The sequence below is a fragment of the Cheilinus undulatus genome, linkage group 14 (genome assembly GCF_018320785.1).
Source record: "Cheilinus undulatus linkage group 14, ASM1832078v1, whole genome shotgun sequence".
NCBI classification, from domain to species: domain Eukaryota; kingdom Metazoa; phylum Chordata; class Actinopteri; order Labriformes; family Labridae; genus Cheilinus; species Cheilinus undulatus.
In genome coordinates this window covers 45,590,829-45,608,282 of record NC_054878.1, presented here as the reverse complement: position 1 = coordinate 45,608,282, position 17,454 = coordinate 45,590,829, and the positions used below count along the sequence as shown (strand labels likewise).

General features: G+C 39.8%; 1 protein-coding gene across 2 annotated transcripts in view; it reads left to right on the top strand.

Annotated features, from left to right (window-relative positions):
* The first annotated feature begins 308 nt into the window (after positions 1–308).
* Positions 309–17,454, top strand: part of LOC121521359 (T-lymphoma invasion and metastasis-inducing protein 2) — a 40,845-nt gene continuing 23,699 nt past the window's right edge. For both annotated transcript variants that reach the window (XM_041805306.1, XM_041805307.1), the window contains exons 1-5: positions 309–725; positions 3,685–4,773; positions 7,312–7,786; positions 9,443–9,618; positions 12,526–12,750. In XM_041805306.1, coding sequence (XP_041661240.1) covers positions 3,691–4,773; positions 7,312–7,786; positions 9,443–9,618; positions 12,526–12,750 — 1,959 coding nt within the window. In that variant the 5' untranslated portion in view covers positions 309–725; positions 3,685–3,690. The remainder of the gene's footprint in view (positions 726–3,684; positions 4,774–7,311; positions 7,787–9,442; positions 9,619–12,525; positions 12,751–17,454) is intronic.

Below are 17,454 nucleotides of genomic sequence, written 5' to 3'. Positions count from 1 at the left end.
TGCTTTGACTGGGTTATGTGCTATTTCTGTCACGTTTTGACTGTTCTGAGGGCGATTTGACTCGACTAGTCTTGTTTTTGGTTGCCATGTCTTGGTCTAGTCTGCAGGTCTCTCCAGTTTCATTGTTTGGTTTTGAACAGGTCTGTAGTTCCTGTTCTTACTTGAAGACATTTTGGAACCAAAGTCAATCATTTGAGTTGGTGCCAAGCCTCTCGGGTGAATTTTTTTTTTTTTAATTTGAGGACTGTATTAACCACTAATGAAGTAATCTTAATGTATAGAGCTCGTTTGTGCTGCTGCAGACTCCAGGAAGCTGAAATCTTGCTCTTCCTTAAAATAGCTGCCATGTAATGACCTCATCCTGCTTCAGCCGATAAAAAAAAGGAGTTTGAAGAAACAGAAAGAGAGAAAACGAAGAGAAAATGACTTTAAATACCAGAAAACCAAAATAAACAGAAGACAGAGCGAGGTCTGGTTTAAGGAGCACAGACGTCATGGAAGAAAGGGGGGGGGACAAAAGGAAAGTCTGTGTGCTGAAGCCCCTCCCTCCCTCTGTTCTCCCCCAACAAATGAGCTGGGGGCGAGCAACATAGACAAACACAGGGAGAGGGAGAGAGGGAGGGCAGCTGGAGGAGACAGAAAGCTTCAGTAGTAAAGAGAGAGAGGACGAGGACGGAGCATGAAGGAGCCACCGAGGAGTTTCTGCTTCTGAAAACGACTCTACGGTAAATATAAACTCATAATTCATTCACACTGATTCAACTTCGATTCTTTATAATGCAAATTAATCTCATGATTGAGTTTGTTATAAATGTGTGACTTCTCTGGCTGCATAAATTCAGTCTTTTCCTTGATGTAAAATGTTAGATTCTGACTTAAAAAGTGCAAAAACACAAATAACATTGTTTTTAATGCGATTCTGGTGATGTGGTTTCCTCCTTAACATGAAATCTGTATCAGTGAAGAAACACTTGTCGCCCTTAAATTCAATAACACATAATCAGATCTGACTGAAGCATGCAGGAAATTATTTTAATTTTCGTCCTGAGCTGCAGGAAAACAACAGGAGGTTGTTTTACTGAAAGATAAATATGCTGAATGGAAGTTTTTTTCTACAAAACATTAATAAATGTCTCCATATGGATCATATGTTCAGTCTAGTAGATCCAGTTTGTGAAGCTGAGGATTTTTTGGTAGTTCTGAGCTGTTTTAGACTTTATCATTCCATTTTTTCCTCTCACATCACCATCAAGATAGTTTTTTTATCCATGTGATGATGAAGGTTTAAGTTTTTTTTATCCATCCAAAAATTATCCTGCAGCTAAAATACAAACCCCATTTCAAAAAAGTTGGGGTGCTGTGTAAAATGTCAATAAAACAGAAGTTTATGATTTTTAAAATCTCATAAATCCACATGTTTATTGCCTATGTGATCAATTGGGTTTGTTTGTTTGTTTGTTTGTTTGTTTGTTTGTAAGCAACATAACTCAAAAAGTCATGGACAGATTTTCATGAAATTTTCAGGAAATGTCAAATGGCATAAGGAAGAACTGATTAGATTTTGGGAGTGATCCAGATCACCACCTGGATCCAGGAATTTTTTACACCAGGAGATGGCGGACAAGAGTAACTTCAATCCCAGCAGCATTTTTTGTGTGTTTTTTATCCAAAGTTTTGGAGTTTATAGAGTTGAAAGACGCACGCGCGGTCGAGGAGACGAGTCGGAGCGTAACAGAGAGAAAGATAGCAAATTGTAGTGCGAATACTCACAATGCTGGGAGGAATAGAGGAATATTCACCCTCTGCCATGACTTCCGATCGTCCAGTGAGACCATGGGTGAGACTGTCAGTGCATCTGTTGGCACCAGCAGGCAATGCTTCTGCCATGACAGTCCACACGTAGCAAAGCAAATGCTCTGCCTCACCGTGTCTCCACCCCATCAGGGAGGGAGTAATCAGCGAGTTCGATTTCGGGAGTGATCCGGATTACCGTCTGGATCCAGGACTGTTTCTAAAGGATTCTTCACTATTGGGAGAAAGGGCTAATGGCAGAGGTCTGCACTCTCTGAGTGCTTTTCTAGTTCACAATAGAACATAAACAACAGCAGCAACACGTCTCAAGAAAGTGGGGACAAGGCAACTAAAGGCTGAAAAGTAAGCTGTATGAATAAAAAACAGCTGGAGGGGCATTTTGACACTAATAAGGTAAATTTGCAACATGACTGGGTGTAAAAGGAGAATTTTACAGAGGCAGAGGCTTCTCAGAAGTAAAAATGGGCAGACGTTCACTAATCTGTGGAAAAAATGACTTAAAATTGTGGAACGATTTCAGAAACATTTCATTTAATGTAAAATTGCAAAAATGTTGAATCTCCCTCCATCTACAGTCCATAATATCATCAACAGATTCAGAGAATTGGGAGAAATCTCTGTGAGCACAGGGGGCCGCTGCATTAAAAACAGACATGATTCTGTACTGAAATCACTGCAGAACTTCCAGAAATCTGTTCACAGTTGGCCATGCCATCCACAAATGACAGTTAAAACTGGACCATGGAGAGAAAAAGCCATATGTGAACAGGATCCAGAAACACCATCTTCTTCTTGACATGGACTAAGGAAACATGGAAAACTGTTCTGTGGTCAGAGGAAACCACAGACACCGTGTTCTGTGGACTAAAGAGGAGAGGGAGCATCCAGCTTGTTCTCCTGTCTCAGTTCTAAAGCCTGCATCTCTGATGGTATGGGGTTGCATTAGTGCCTATGGCATGAGCAGCTCTAACATCTGGAAAGGAACTGTCAATGCTGAGAAGTAGAGAGAGCTTTTAGAGCATCATATGCTCCCATCCAGACAACACTCTGCCAGGGAAGGCCTTGACTATTTTAGCAAGACCATGCTGAACCACATATCACATCCATCACAACAGCATAGCTTCACAGGAGAAGAGTCCAGGTCCTGAACTGGTCTGCCTGAAGTCCAGACTTTTCCAACATCAGACAAGGATGGGACAGTCCTCTCCCAAAACTCCCTGTCTCTACTTTTTTCAGATGTGTTGCTGCCATCAAATTTACAATGGGCTAATATTTTCATGACATGGTAAAACATCTCAGTCTGAACATCTGACATGTTGTTTATGATCTATTGTGAGTAAGAAAAAAGGGTTTATGAGATTTGGCAGTTGTTGACTTCTGTTTTTATTTACATTTTACACAGTGTCCCAACTTTTTTGGAATTGAGGTTGTACAAACATGAATGAATAAGAAAAATTATGAGCAAAAAGGTACTGGAAATAACTGGTTTTGAGTCGTAAGAGGGGGGCCCATAGCTGATTTTAGTCCAGGGCCCTCCAGAGGGTAGCCCCGGCCCTGGTGGCAGAGCTGCTGACTCAGCTAGTTCTAGTTTATGTTGCAGCAATGTTTGCTTTTCTGTCAGATGATGTAAAAGTCAGAGAAATGGTTTTATAGTTGCAGTAACTATGAGTTTGGGTTCTTTCAAATATTAAAAAAAGCCTCTAAAAATCCTCAGAAGTTCTCTGCTGGAGTTTAAATCCTCTAGAGCTCCTGTTTGATGTGTGACTCCTGGTTTCCTGGCAGTCAAACTGCTGCGTTTGTAGTTTTTCTCTGATTTACACCCTCCTCTGTCGGCTCATGTTGATGATGTCATCCACCTTCATCCTCCTCCAGGTGGTGATGGGAAACACAGACAGTCACAGCAGCTTCGTCCCGTCTGCCAAAACCTCTGGCTCGCTCCGCTTCTCCAAGAGGGAGGCCACGCCGTCGGCTCGCAGCTGGTGGAGGAGCAACCAGGGAGGCAGCCGGGCAAGGGGGAGGAGCTACCCGAACCAGAACACCAGCTGGCACTACGACCACGCCCCCAGAGCAGCGAGAATAGGAGCCAGATCTCCTCCAAGGTTCAGGGGCCAGTTTGGATATTTGGAGAATGGAGGAGGGACTACATGCGAGCGAGCGTCTTTGCAGAGCGGCGGCAGCCCGAAGGTGCTGCTCAGCAAAGATGGCAGCATGAGGGTGGAGTTTACCAACGCCAGGGTTGCCCCCATGGAGACCCAGGGGGTCAACGGACTCACTACCACCACTGCCCCGGCCGTCAGTGACTCCACCCTCCGTACTAGTAAGGGCAGCTCACTGAGCTCTGACGGCTCCTGGTACGACTCGCCGTGGGGCAGCGGTGGCGGCGAGCTCTCTGATAACGTGTTTGTGGCGAACAGCAGCGGATACACAACATACTCCTCCACACGCACTGAGGAGACCGCCACCTCCAACAGCAGCTACAACACCTTCTTCTCAGCGCGGGTGGATATCCCACCTGTATTTACCTCAAACATCCTTTTCCCCGCCGCAGAGACGAGCAAGTTTGCCGCCGCCTCCACAGGATACAACACCTCCTCTTCAGGGCGGACGGAGGATAGCGGCATCGGAGACTCGGTGATCCTGCAGAACGATCTCACGGACTTCAGCGTGGATGACATTTACTCCTCCCACAACACGCTGCCCGCCTTCCCCACCGCACCTGAGCAACACAGGGCCGCCTCTTCCTCCTCTTCAGCGCTGCTGGATGATGTCATAACAGAGGAGGCGGGACCAGGAGGGGGCATGGAGAAGTGTTACTCCTCCCTTACACTTCCATGTCGCAGGATTGACCCCGTTAGCACCTCCGTCACTCCCGGAAACAACCGCAAAGACTTCCTGAAGAGTCGGATCAGACGGCTCAGCGACTGGACAGGAAGTCTGAACAGGAAGAAGAGGCGGATCCAGGTGAGAGGCGGAGCAAATAAGGGCGGTCAGGGTTGATAACGTAAAGGGCAATTAACACAAGCCCACTATTGGAACGCTAACTTTAAAATTATGATAAATGTATGCCCTGTCGTTCCTTTTAACACACTTTAGTGAAACCATGTAACATCCCCCTGCAGCCACAGCTGTGTCAAATACGTCTGTTTCTGCTAATTAAAGTCTCATTTCACTTTTTTTAACCCAAAATTATAAGATGGTCATTCTTAGGAGAAAGACAGTCATATTATAAAATTTAATAATTAAGATCATGAGGAAAAAGTTGAAATAGTGAGATAAAAAGAGAATCCTAAGATAGTCATAAATATGAGAGAAACTCTAATGAGATAAAAGTTTTAATGTTTAATAAAAAGTTCAGGGACATAACTGTCTCATGTATGTCCACATGCACACATATGATCTCATAATTTCAGACTCTTCTCTCATACTTTAGATTTTTTTTTTAATCTCGTCTCTTGTTATTATCTCATAATTGTTCTCATTTTCAACTTTTTTCTCTTCATTTTTAACTTTTTATCTCCTTATTCCGACTTTCTAGCTCATATTTTGATTTTTGACTCATAATTTCATTTTTCTATTTCATCGTTGTGATTTATTACCTCAATATTTTGAGTCATGATGTCATGCTCTCTCATAATTTCTACTTTTTTATCTCAGTTTAAAATTTTTATCCCATATTTTGATTGATGATCCCATAGTTTTGACTTTTTGTCTCACACTTATGACTTTTATCACTGTCATAATTCCAGCTTTCATTTCATAATATTAACTTTTTATCTAATAAATTCAAAATTTTCTCTCATATTTGACTTCTAGTCTCATAGTTTTAATGCTGTGTCTCATTATTGTGACATTAACTCATAATTTCAATTTCCTTTCCTACCTTATTTTGACTTACGGTCTCATAATTTCAAATTTTTATCTCATCATAGTAACAAACTCATAATTTGACTTTTTTAATGACATTTTTTACATACCGTCATGATTTAAATTTGACCTTTCATTTCACAATTATGACTTTATCTCATAATTTCATTTTTTTCATCATTGTGACTAACTTACAGAGCTTAACAAATTTATTAGACCACCTGTCATATTTGTCTCAGAGACCATCCAGCATCATGAAGTGCTTTAATGCAGACTCTTTCATTTTCAGTGAGTTCTCCACGTTTTACCATTTTGAACAGGAATGAGGAATTTCAAACTGAATTCACCCAAATTTGAGCCGGCTCACTGGGCTTCTCTGAAAAGTCAGAAATGAATCAAGCATAACATTCAACCACTAAAACTCATTTTTCTGTTCAGGAATGCAAGTAAATAACTATAATTTGACATATTAATCAAGAAATAATAATGTGCTTTACTATTTTTTCAGTTTTTTTGTAAATCAGTAAATTTGAAAATTCATGGATAACAATAATAACTCTATTTTAGCATTAAAAATATCATTTGGGTTAAAGAGCTTCTACATATTGGTGTATTAACCGTTGCAGAAACATAAAAAATGATTTTGGTGATTACCAATGCTGTTAATTTAGGGCAGCTGTGGCATAAACCTTACTTTGGTTAGGGTTAGGGTGGTCCAATAAATTTGTTAAGCACTGACATAATCTGGCTTTTATCTCAGTTTTAATTCAGATTTTTATCTTGACATTTTTACACACCGTCATGATTTAAAGTTGTATCTCATGATTTTGACCTTTCATTATGACTTTTATCTTATAATTTCAACTGTTTGTTTCATAATTCCAACTTTTTATTTCATAATTTCTATTTTTTTATCTCATCATTTTGACTACTTCATATTTTTGTTTTTATCTCAATTTCAGATTTTTATCTAATTTGAATTTTATCATGATGATTTTGTAACTGTCAGTCATGACTTTTATATCATAGTTTTAACTGTTTATTTCATATTTCTGACTTTTATGTCATAAAATTGACTTAATATCTTATTATTTTGATGTTTTATCATTTTGATTTTGTTTTAAATCTCATCATTTAAATGTTTATCTCATAATTATGAATTGTTTAAGCCTTATTTTGTTTTTCTTTGTAATATTGTTACCAGTTATTCACATTTTTCTCTCTTTTATTTGGCAGGCTCTCTTTTATTCATGATTTTTTTAGAATATCCAGTGAGTTAAAAAGAAAAGAAGTTCTATTTGTGACACCAGAGGGAAACACTTTATTTTGAAAATATTTGGGAGTTTTTTTGTGATTGTTGATGGATTGCTAGGTTAGTTGCCAAGTCCAAAGAAAATATTTTTCATATTTAACCTTAAGTTTAGGATTACAGTGCAGATATGATGAGTTGCACATTTTAACCATGCTGAAGCAAATCAAAATGACCCCACTGCTCTGAAAGGACTTGGCCTGCGTAAACCTTGGTCGAACAGGAAGTAGCCAAGAAACAGGTCTCTGGTTGAGTCACCAATCAATAAGAATCAGCAAACCAATAAGATAAATTAAAAATCTTTGTTCCTTCTGATTCGTCCTCAGGAGCCGTACGGCAGCGACTCTGGTGATGTGTTTGCCAGTGGGCTCGACTATGGGCTGGGTGACAGCGGCGCCCTGTGGTCCTCCAACCCTCTCCACACACTCAACCAGAACCAGTTCCCACCTTTTCACTGCGGCTCCTTCAGAAACCAGAACCAGAGCAGCGACACCCAGCGGCAGAACGTCTACGAGAACTTCATGCAGGAGCTGGAGACGGGCTGCAGCAGCGCCGCCGACCGCACCGAGCCTTCAGAGGGGGATGGAGAGGAGGAAGAGGAAGGAGAGGGGGAGGAGGAGATGGATGGGGAGGTAGACGGGGGAGGAGGGGAGCAGCTGGACGTCCTGTTTGAGAAGGAGCAGGGCGTGGTGCGCCGGGCAGGATGGCTCTCTTTCAAAGCTCTCATCGCCGTCAACAAGGACAGGAAGTTGGAGCTGGTGGCTCGCCGCAAGTGGAGACATTACTGGGTCACCCTGAAAGGTACGCTTTTACTGGGCACTGAAGGAAAATACACTTAGAACCTCTTTTCCTCTCATTTTACCATTTCAGGAGAAATATCAGCTCATGTTGAATGTGATGGCAGCAACACATCTCAAAAAAGTAGGGACGGGGTTTACCATTGTAGCATCATTTCTTCTTTTAACAACAGTCTGTAAACATCTGGCAAGTCAGAAGAAAAGTTGATGGAGTTTTGGAGAGGAATGTTGTCCCATTCTTCTCTGATGTCAGATTCTAGCCATTTAAAAGTTCAGCCAGCCAGTTCAACACCCAGACTCTTCTCCTGTGAAGCCATGCTGTTGTGATAGATGTGGTATGTGGTTCAGCAACGTCTTGCTGAAATAGTCATTTTTCCACAAATTTTAGGTCTAGTTTTTACAGATTGGTGAACCTCTGCCTGTCTTTACATCAGAGAGACTCTGCCTCTTTAAAATGCTCTTTTTATACCCAGTCATGTGACTGACTTGTTGCCAATTTACCTAATTAGTTGCAAAATACTCCTTTTGCTGTTTTTATTAGTACCACTTACTTTTCCAGCCTTTTGTTACCCTGTCCCAGCTTTTTTGAGATGTGATCTTTTTTTATACATTTGTGTTGTAAATAGCCTTCTATAAAAGTAATTCCCTTTTGTTAAAACCAGAATTAAAATGGGTCAAAGATGGCTAAAACAGGTTGATAATGGCAAAAAAAATGGTGGAAAGGTGGTGAAATTGGATTTTAAAAGTAGCAGAAATTGGTTAGAAGTGGCAAAAAAGAGCAAAAAGAGGCAAAAATGGTGGCAAAACCGCATAGATGGTCGTAAAATGGAGTTAAAAAGTGGCTTTAAATTGGCAACAATGAGTGTAAATTTGGTGAAATGGGAGGAAAATTTACATAAACAGGTAAAAATTGGTTGACTGAGACAGAAAAATAGGCAGAAATGGTTAAACTAGCAAAAATGAGCATATCCAATGGTGAAATGTGGTTAACATGGGCAAAATTGGTGTAAAATGTGATTCAAAAAGGGGTTAATAGAGGAAATTATAGGTAACAGAGGCAACGTTGGATGTGAAGTGGCAAGAATTGGTTTTGAAGTGGCAACAACAGGCAGAATAAGTGGTAGAACAGGTTTAAAATGGATAAAAATGGGTTTTAAGTGGCAAAAATGTGTAAAAATTGGCAGAAAATTGTGGGATAAATTGATAAAAATGAGTTAAAATTTGGCAAATTGGTGTAGAGTGGTAACAGTGTAGTTTAAAAAATATTCTTAGTATTGTTGTGGGCATCTGGAGACCCCCTGTCATTGTCACGCGACCCCCATGGGGATCCCGACCCCAACTTTGAGAACCACTGGTCTAAGAGAACAAGATGAATACGTTAGGATCTTGCAAAAACAACATTTATCTAGTCTTTATTATCACACCATTAATGTGTGTTTTTATGTCCTCTTCAGGCTTCCATAGAGACCCCTTATCTTTGGGCAGAGTGCTTTTTAAGTTTGAAACATTTTAGAAAGAACAAATATCAATCACAAAATAAATTCACCCTAATTAATATATAAAAATACTAATTTAAAATGAAGTAAACAGATAATAAAGTGATGTGGGTTTAGCTGATAACAGAGAACCGAGAATGTTAAGGACCTTTTTGTCCCTGCAGGCTGCACTCTTCTGTTTTATGACACTTACGGGAAAACCGTCAGCACTGATCGGGATCTTTCTCCTCGATACGCTCTGCTGGCCGACGACAGCATCGTCCAGGCCGTCCCAGAACACCCAAAGAAGGAGCACGTCTTCTGTCTGAGCAATGCACACGGGGACGTCTACCTGTTCCAGGTGAGACCAAATTAATCATTACACCTGGTCAGAATCATCCAGTAACACATGCCATAGTCCCCAACTGACAAATGAGTACCTAACTGCTAGTGTTTTTACAGATTAGATCACATGCAGGAGTTTCTGATGGGCTTTATGTTCTCTGAGAGGTCTGATGCCAGATCTTTACACGGGGTCCTGAAATCCCAGAGACGCCACTGCTGGTGGACGTTAAAACTGTATGATAGCTTTATACAGATATGACATTTGGAGCATATTTCACTGTGAAGTCCTCGTCTTTCTCCTTTCTATATTTAATTTGATGGTGTGACTCTTGATTGCTGGCTGTGTTTCCTTTCCCGTCACACTCGCTGTTCTCAGACGGTGTGAATGAACGAGGCTGAGTGCTGTGGACGATGGTTTGTGGTTTCTCTCCAGCACAGAGCCACCAGAGTCACCACAATCATGCTCAGAGCCAGAGCACGTTTTAGGCTTTCCTGTGCATGTGCTTCACTTGATTATGACCCTGTGTATCTACACAGACACCACAGAACAGTGGAGGGAAAGCTAAGACCTGGACCCCCCAGGGAGGATGCCGTAAATCTTAGGAGGGGCACGAGGCTTTGGATTTTCAAATATTGACTAAAACCATGATAAAGCAGTTATTAAGTAGTTTATACACAGCTCTTTTGGTAAAAAAGCATTCATAGGCCTTTTTTAGGGTTTTTTCAGTGAAACAGTTAAAATCTATGGTGATTTTTGGCAGCAAGGTGTCACTTTTTCCTCTCTCTTGGGTCTTGGGGTGGGCTCTGCTTTTCTTAGGTACATGTAGGGGGGCTCCGGGGAAAAATGCTTGGGAAACACTGGTTTACATAGTATTGATAAGTACTGGGCATTTATATAACATGCTGCATATTAGTACATGCATCAGTACAATGCATTAACAATCTGTCTGTCTATCTATCTATCTATCTATCTATCTATCTATCTATCTATCTATCTATCTATCTATCTTCAATCTGGGACCCCCTTTGTGTGTCTCGCAACACCTCGGGGGGTCCAGACCCCCATGTTGAGAACCACTGCTCTAGAGGAAATATCGGCCTTACCTTTTGAGCACATATGAGACAGCATGAATTAAATTTAGTGTAGTATTTGCACATTAAAACCCCTAAAACAGCTGTTTTTAGGTGACCAGTAGTGCTGTCCTCACTTTACTTTACTTAACTCATTAAACCACAGATGTCAAACTCAAGGCCCGGGGGCCAAATCCGGCCCGTGGAACAGTTAAATCCGGCCCGCAGGCTGGATCTTATATTTCTGTTCTAACTGTCCCATCAGTCTGAAGTCTGCAGATTTCCTCAAGTATAAAAATGTGAACTTATCCTGATGATTTAAGATATCCTTGTTAAGTCACAAAATCTGAAAAAGTAAGGAGTAAAAATATTCAGATAAAAAGTCAGGAATGTGGGAAAAGAAATTAATTTGTATTTTAATTTCACATTTTCAATTGAGCATCTCACAATTAGGACTCAAACTTAGAATTGTTGCTTTTAATTTCATACTTTGATTATTTCAACTCATAATTTTGACTTCTCATATAATATTTTGAGCTTTAAGATTCATAATTCTAATTTTTAAGTGATATTTTGACCCTTTTAACTAATTATTTTGTATTTTACGTTATATTTTCAACTCCAAACTTTGACTTCATAATCTCATAGTTTGACCTTTTAGACCCACAATTTAAAATTTTGAATCATATTTTGACTTTTAATTTCATGATTACAAATTTTATTTTAGATTTTGACCTTTTAAACTCATGATTTTGATTTCTTTCTAATAAATTTGCCTTTAAAAACATTATTTTTCAATGTCAGTTTCATGTTTCGACCTTTTTGAACTCGTAAATTTTCTTTTCTCAGATTGTGAGCCTTTAAACTTATTTTTTTTATCTTTTTAAATGTCAAAATCCTTATTACCAGTGAAGCAAGGTTGACCATTTCTGGTTAAAAAGGTGACGTTGTTAGGCCCTCAGGTTGGTCCTGAATCCAGAATCCGGCCCCTGCTGCGATTGAGTTTGACACCCCTGCTAAACTATTTTACTAAATGTTTATAAATCAGTGGGTATTGGAGATCTTAGGGTTAATATTTTATGTTCCACTAGTTTATTGGACACACAGTAATGGTCTGATTCCTCAGATTTCCTTGGATTCCTTTTTGCTAAGTGGGAATTAGTTTATTTACTTTCCCTTTGAGGTCTCTAGCTTCTACTTAGGAACACCAGACTGGGACAAACCAGTTTATTTTAATCATGAATGTCATTTCCAACAAACCAGGCTTAAAAATCTGGGCTGCAGAGGGTCATATATCTGAGAAAAGATCTAAAAATAACATCAACACGTTTCCTGTGTCAGCGCTGAGATCCAACAAGGGAACATTTATCTCCTCTTCTTCTTCTTCACGCTTTTAACGAGCTCACAAAGCACTTTTTTATTCCCTCTGTAACTCTCACTGCTCTCAGCTGTGTGAAAGGAGTGTTTACAGACACACAAATCACACCCAGCTCCTCCTTCAGTGCGCCGAGGCCTCCTTCAACATGTCGAGGCCTCCTTCAGCGTCTCCATGGATTCCCTGAAGAGGCCGAGGTGTCGAGGAGCTTTTGTCCGGCGCTGTAAGGAGGGTGAAAGCCCACTAATGAGAGTCACAACGCCCAGCTAATTACAGCAACAAATGCTCCTTTTTACAACGATGAGCAAACATATTTCCCTCGACATAAAAACACGTTAGTGTCAGGGAATCAGAAATACACTCCTCTGTTTGACCGCCTCTACATCCATTAAACATTGTGTCTATTAGTCCTTGATATCTCCCATTTCCCAGCTTGAATTAAAACAAAATCGTCCTCCGTTCTCTTCTCTCCATCAGGCCACCAACCAGACCGACCTGGAGAACTGGGTGACAGCGATCCACTCGGCGAGCGCCTCCCTGCTGGCGAAGCGTCAAGGCAGAGAGGACACGCTGCGCCTCCTGCGCTGCCAGAGCCGCTCGCTGCTCCACAAGATCGACATGGATGGGAAGATGAAGAAGATGGCCGAGCTCCAGCTGTCCGTCATCAAGGAGCAGAAGAACAGGAAGGCTGTGGAAAGTCAGGTCAGTGTGGTCGCAGGTTTTTATGTAGTCATGAGCTCCTTTTTCTCTGGGGTTTGACTGGAACACAGTAGGGCTGTCATGATATCAGAGTTTAAAACCTTAAAAGGACTCTAGTAAAAATCAAACAGTATAGATGTTTGTTTGATATCAAAGGAATAAAAACAGAATTCCTATGCACCCTATAGTCCTTAATTTAGTTTATTAGTATCAAAAATAGCAGGCAAGTCTTAAACAGAGTCTTAATATGGGGTTCCCAAACTTTCCAGCCCGTGCCCTTCAAAATAAAAGTGCCTGTAAATCACCCAATAAGTTTTATTTACAGAACAGTACACTGCTGTTTTGGTTTCATGGATGAATTTTACATCATGAGGGAGAAAAGCAGTTAAAAGTAGTTAGCCCTAAGAGCTATCCCAGAATGCAAGTAGCATAACTTGGAAGGCCGCTTTCAACAGCTTTTCTCCTTCATTATGTGAAATTCATCCATGAAACCAAAAGGTAGTTTGCTATTTGGGAAATATGACCCAATTCCAAAAAACTTGGGACACCATGTAAAATAGATACAGAAGGCAATGATTTTGGCAGCAGTGCTTCAAAGAAAAGGTAGGGACAGGGCAGTGAAAGCTTTCTGGCTGGGGGTCCATGGACGTCAGCAAAATCATGGTCTATTATAAATTTAAGCTGTGATACCCATATTTCATATTTAACCTGATAAAATAACCACTCTTATCAAAGAAACCAATATCTTTTTAATCATTTGTGTAGTAAATAGCCTTCTTAAAAATGAAAATCCCTTTTGTTGAAAAAATTAAAAATAAAATGGGATAGCAATGGCTAAAATGGGTTAATAATGGCAAAGAAAAAGAGAAAAAAGTGGTGAAATTGGACTTTAGAAGTAGCACAAATGGATTAGAAGTGGCAACAATAACACAAGATGGCAACAAAAAAAAATCGATGGCAAAAATTGGTTAAAGTGGAAAAAAATGGGCATAAATAGTGATAAGGGGAGTTCAAAAGTGGCTGAAATTGCTTTAAATTGGCAAGAATGTGTGGAAATTTGGTGAAAAAATGGAACTGAAAAATTGATAAACTGGCAAAAGTGTTAACTGAGAAAGAGAAAATAGGCAGATATTGGCAGATTGGTTAAACTAGCAAATATTGGCATATCAGATAGTGAAATTTGGGTATATTATAATGGGTCAGCAGAGGCAACATTAGGCTTAAGTGGCAAGAGCTGGTTTAGAAGTGGCAAAAACAGGCAGAAAAAAAGTGGTGGGAAGAGTTTAAAACTGACAAAAATGGCAAAATGTGTTAAAATTGATGGAAAAAATTGATGAAAATGGGTTGAAATTGGTGTAAGGTGGCAACAGTGGAATTTAAAAAATATTCTTAGTTTTTTTAGGGAATCTGGGGACCCCCTCTCAGTGTCTCGTGGTCTCGACCCCAAGGTTGAGAACCACTGGTGTAGCTAATGGAGTGGTTGGTGAGTGTTAACACAAATTCAGAAAGTCTAGAAAGAATGAGCCGTGGTAGAAGTAAACAGTGACATAAGGTAGAGAAACAGCAGCGTGTTGTTGTTGTCTCCCTGCTGGTCTTATGGTGAACCCCCCCTCTCTCCCTTTCTCCCCCTTCTCTGCCTCTCACTGCATACTGTTGAGCTCATTATGTAACAAATGGCCTTCAGGATGTTCACACAGCTGCAGAGCTGAAAAATGTCCGCACTCTCTCTCACGTGGAGTCAACTTTTCTAACAGTTCCAGATGTTTGGGGGCTGTTCTCACCAGCCGGGAACAACAGGACGGTTTCCCGCCACCGGCGGCTCCAGATCAGGATGTTAGTGTGATGTGATAAAGCAAATGTCGAGGTGGTGAAAGCAATGTTAAACCTGCAGCTTTCCTAACACTCCATGGTGTGAAAACATGCACTTCCTCCACCAATGAAGAGTGATCGGACCATTTTACAAGCATCTTTAAGAACCAGGGTTTAAAATGACAACTGGTTTCTCCTCACACTTGTTCATAATAAAAGATTTATTCCCTATTCTGAGAAGGGAAATGCTCGTAATGGCTCTTTGAAAAAGCTTAAGAGTTCAGTCTTTCTGTCATCGATTATTAGAAGAATTCTGCTGAAGAGTCTCTGGATTTGTCAACACTTTCATTGTTCCTGAATATTTGAGTTGTTATCTGACATTATTGACCAGGGGTCTGACTCAATCACAGCAGGGGCCGAAATCTGAATTTAGATTTAACCTGAGAGTCTAGCAGGGTCATGATTTAACTGAAAACTGTCAACAGTTCACAGGTGATGAATTAAACAGTGGTGATAAATTATTTTAAGAATTCTACAAAAAAAAAAAGTCAAAATGATTAAATATAAAGTCAAAATGATTAAATATCACAGCATCAATAAATCTGACATAAAAGTCAACTTTATAAGTCCTAAAGGTCAAAATACAAAATTAAAAGTCAAAATAAGGTTTAGAAAGCAAATACATGAGATAAAGAGTTAAGAACCATGAGTTTAAATGTCAAGATATGAGATAAAATGCTAAATCAAGAGTTTAAAAAGTCAAAATAGAAGATAAAATTCTAAATTGTGACTCTAAAAGGTCAAAATATCAGGTAAAATTCTCGATCATGGGATTAAAATTCAAAGTTAGGATTTTAAAAGGTCAATATTTGATTTAAAATGAAAAATTGTGACTCCAAAAGGCCACAATATGAGAAAAAAGTTCCAATTTAAAAATTTTAAAGGTCAAAATATGAAATAAAAAGTCAAAATCCTAAGTTTAAGTCATATTTTTGGGATGCAAAATGAAAGTATGAAATAAAAACACAAATTAACTTCTTTCTCTTATTCCTGAATTTTTATCTTATTATTTTCACTCTCTAATTTTTCAGATTTTCAGAGCTTAACAAGGCTTTTTTTAATCTTTAAGGTTAAATTTACATTTTTATACTGGAGGAAATCTGCTGACCTCATAGCAGCAGGCCAGTTCTAATAAAGATATGCTCTGGGCCACAGCTGGAATAGAAAAGAGCCTTCCTTAAACTGTTACCACACAATTGGAAGCATAGCATTGTCCATTAAGATTGGCCTTCACTGGAGATAAGGGGCCAAATAGCCCCATGCCATTATCCCTCCTCCACCAAACTTCACAGTCAGACAGGTAATGTTCTCCCAGTTCTGTTTTTACCCCTCATATTTGTCTTAAATCTGTCTGCTCTCTGGGGAATTATTCCCACTAAATGTAATCTAACATTGTCTCTACAGAGGACGAATGGAAAGAATTTATCCTCCCCCCTCTCCCTCCATCCTGTTCCCCCTTTTTTTTCATCTTCCTCCCCCTTCCTCTTTTTTTCATCTTTCCCACGCTGCCAAAAGTTCGCTGAAAGCTGAATGGGAAATATGCAAACAAACTAGGAAACCTAAATCAACATTTAAATTTGTTCTAATGAGAAAATAAAATAAAACACACAGTGCTGACTTAAAATTCTGCACTGTTTCATACAGTCATGACTTCCCCATCCTTTCAGCTGTTCCCACTGTCCTCCAGTGTTTGAATATCTAATTTCATGTCCAGCAGACAGATCAGCCTTTAATCTGCAGTTGAAGGACCTGGATCAGTTTCACAGGAAGATGTTCAACAGCTGGTCAGTCAGACTCCTCTCTCATTTACTGTCTGCTTATTTTGATCCTGTTGGACCTGATTCACAAATGGATTGTGTTGATCTTTAGGGCTAAATAATCCACTTACTACGCTGCTGAGTAAACAGCGTCTCAGTGCCCTTTTGTGTGTTGAAATAGGGAAAAATTGTCCCCATTCTATGCTAATCAGCCTCACTGAAAGCAGATGTGAGCGACATGCAAGCATTTTGGAGACAGCAGCAGTAAAAGGCCAGAGGGCATGCACACTTTTAAACTCGTTTTCACCCTGAGTGTGAATTTCATCCATGGAATGGAAACACTGATTCACGGTTTATTTAACACTAGAGCCGCCGTGGATCTCTACATACCTAAAACAGCCAATGGGTCAAATTTACCTGTCATTAAAGTGCCTTGATTTTCATAAATAGCACTGATTGTGGTCTTTTAGTTAACCACTGACATTGAACAGCTTATTAACTACAGATAGCAAAGTGGATGACTGTTGGAAGATGATCCGTCAAATAGAAAATCATCTTTGGACTGATTGCTAATCTTGAAACTTCCTCATCACTGTATTCTTCATCATTAAAAACACTGAGATTACCTTTCCATTGCAGCATCTATTTATTGCTGGTGTGAAATAAAACAGCAGGAAAATCAAGGCTTTCTTATGGGGTAAATTTGACCTCTGTGGTGGTTCTAGATATAAATGTCCATTAAAAAAAATTTAGTTCAGACAAAGATTTTTTTATCACACCAGGTGCTATAAAACAAACTTTTAGAAAAAGTCAAAGACTGACAGTCTTTAAAACTGTATACACATCAAGTAAGATAGAATTAAAGACCAGCCTTGGGTAAATTTTAACCATTGGCTGCATGTTCTCCCTGTGCACGTGTGGGTTCTCTCTGGGTACTCCAGCTTCCTCCCACCACCAAAAACATGCCCATTGGGTTAACTGGTGACTCTAAATTGGCTGTAGGTGTGAATGTGAAAGTCTCTATATGTCAGCCCTGTAGGGTGAACCCCACCTCTTGCCCAACAGCTGGGATAGGCTCCAG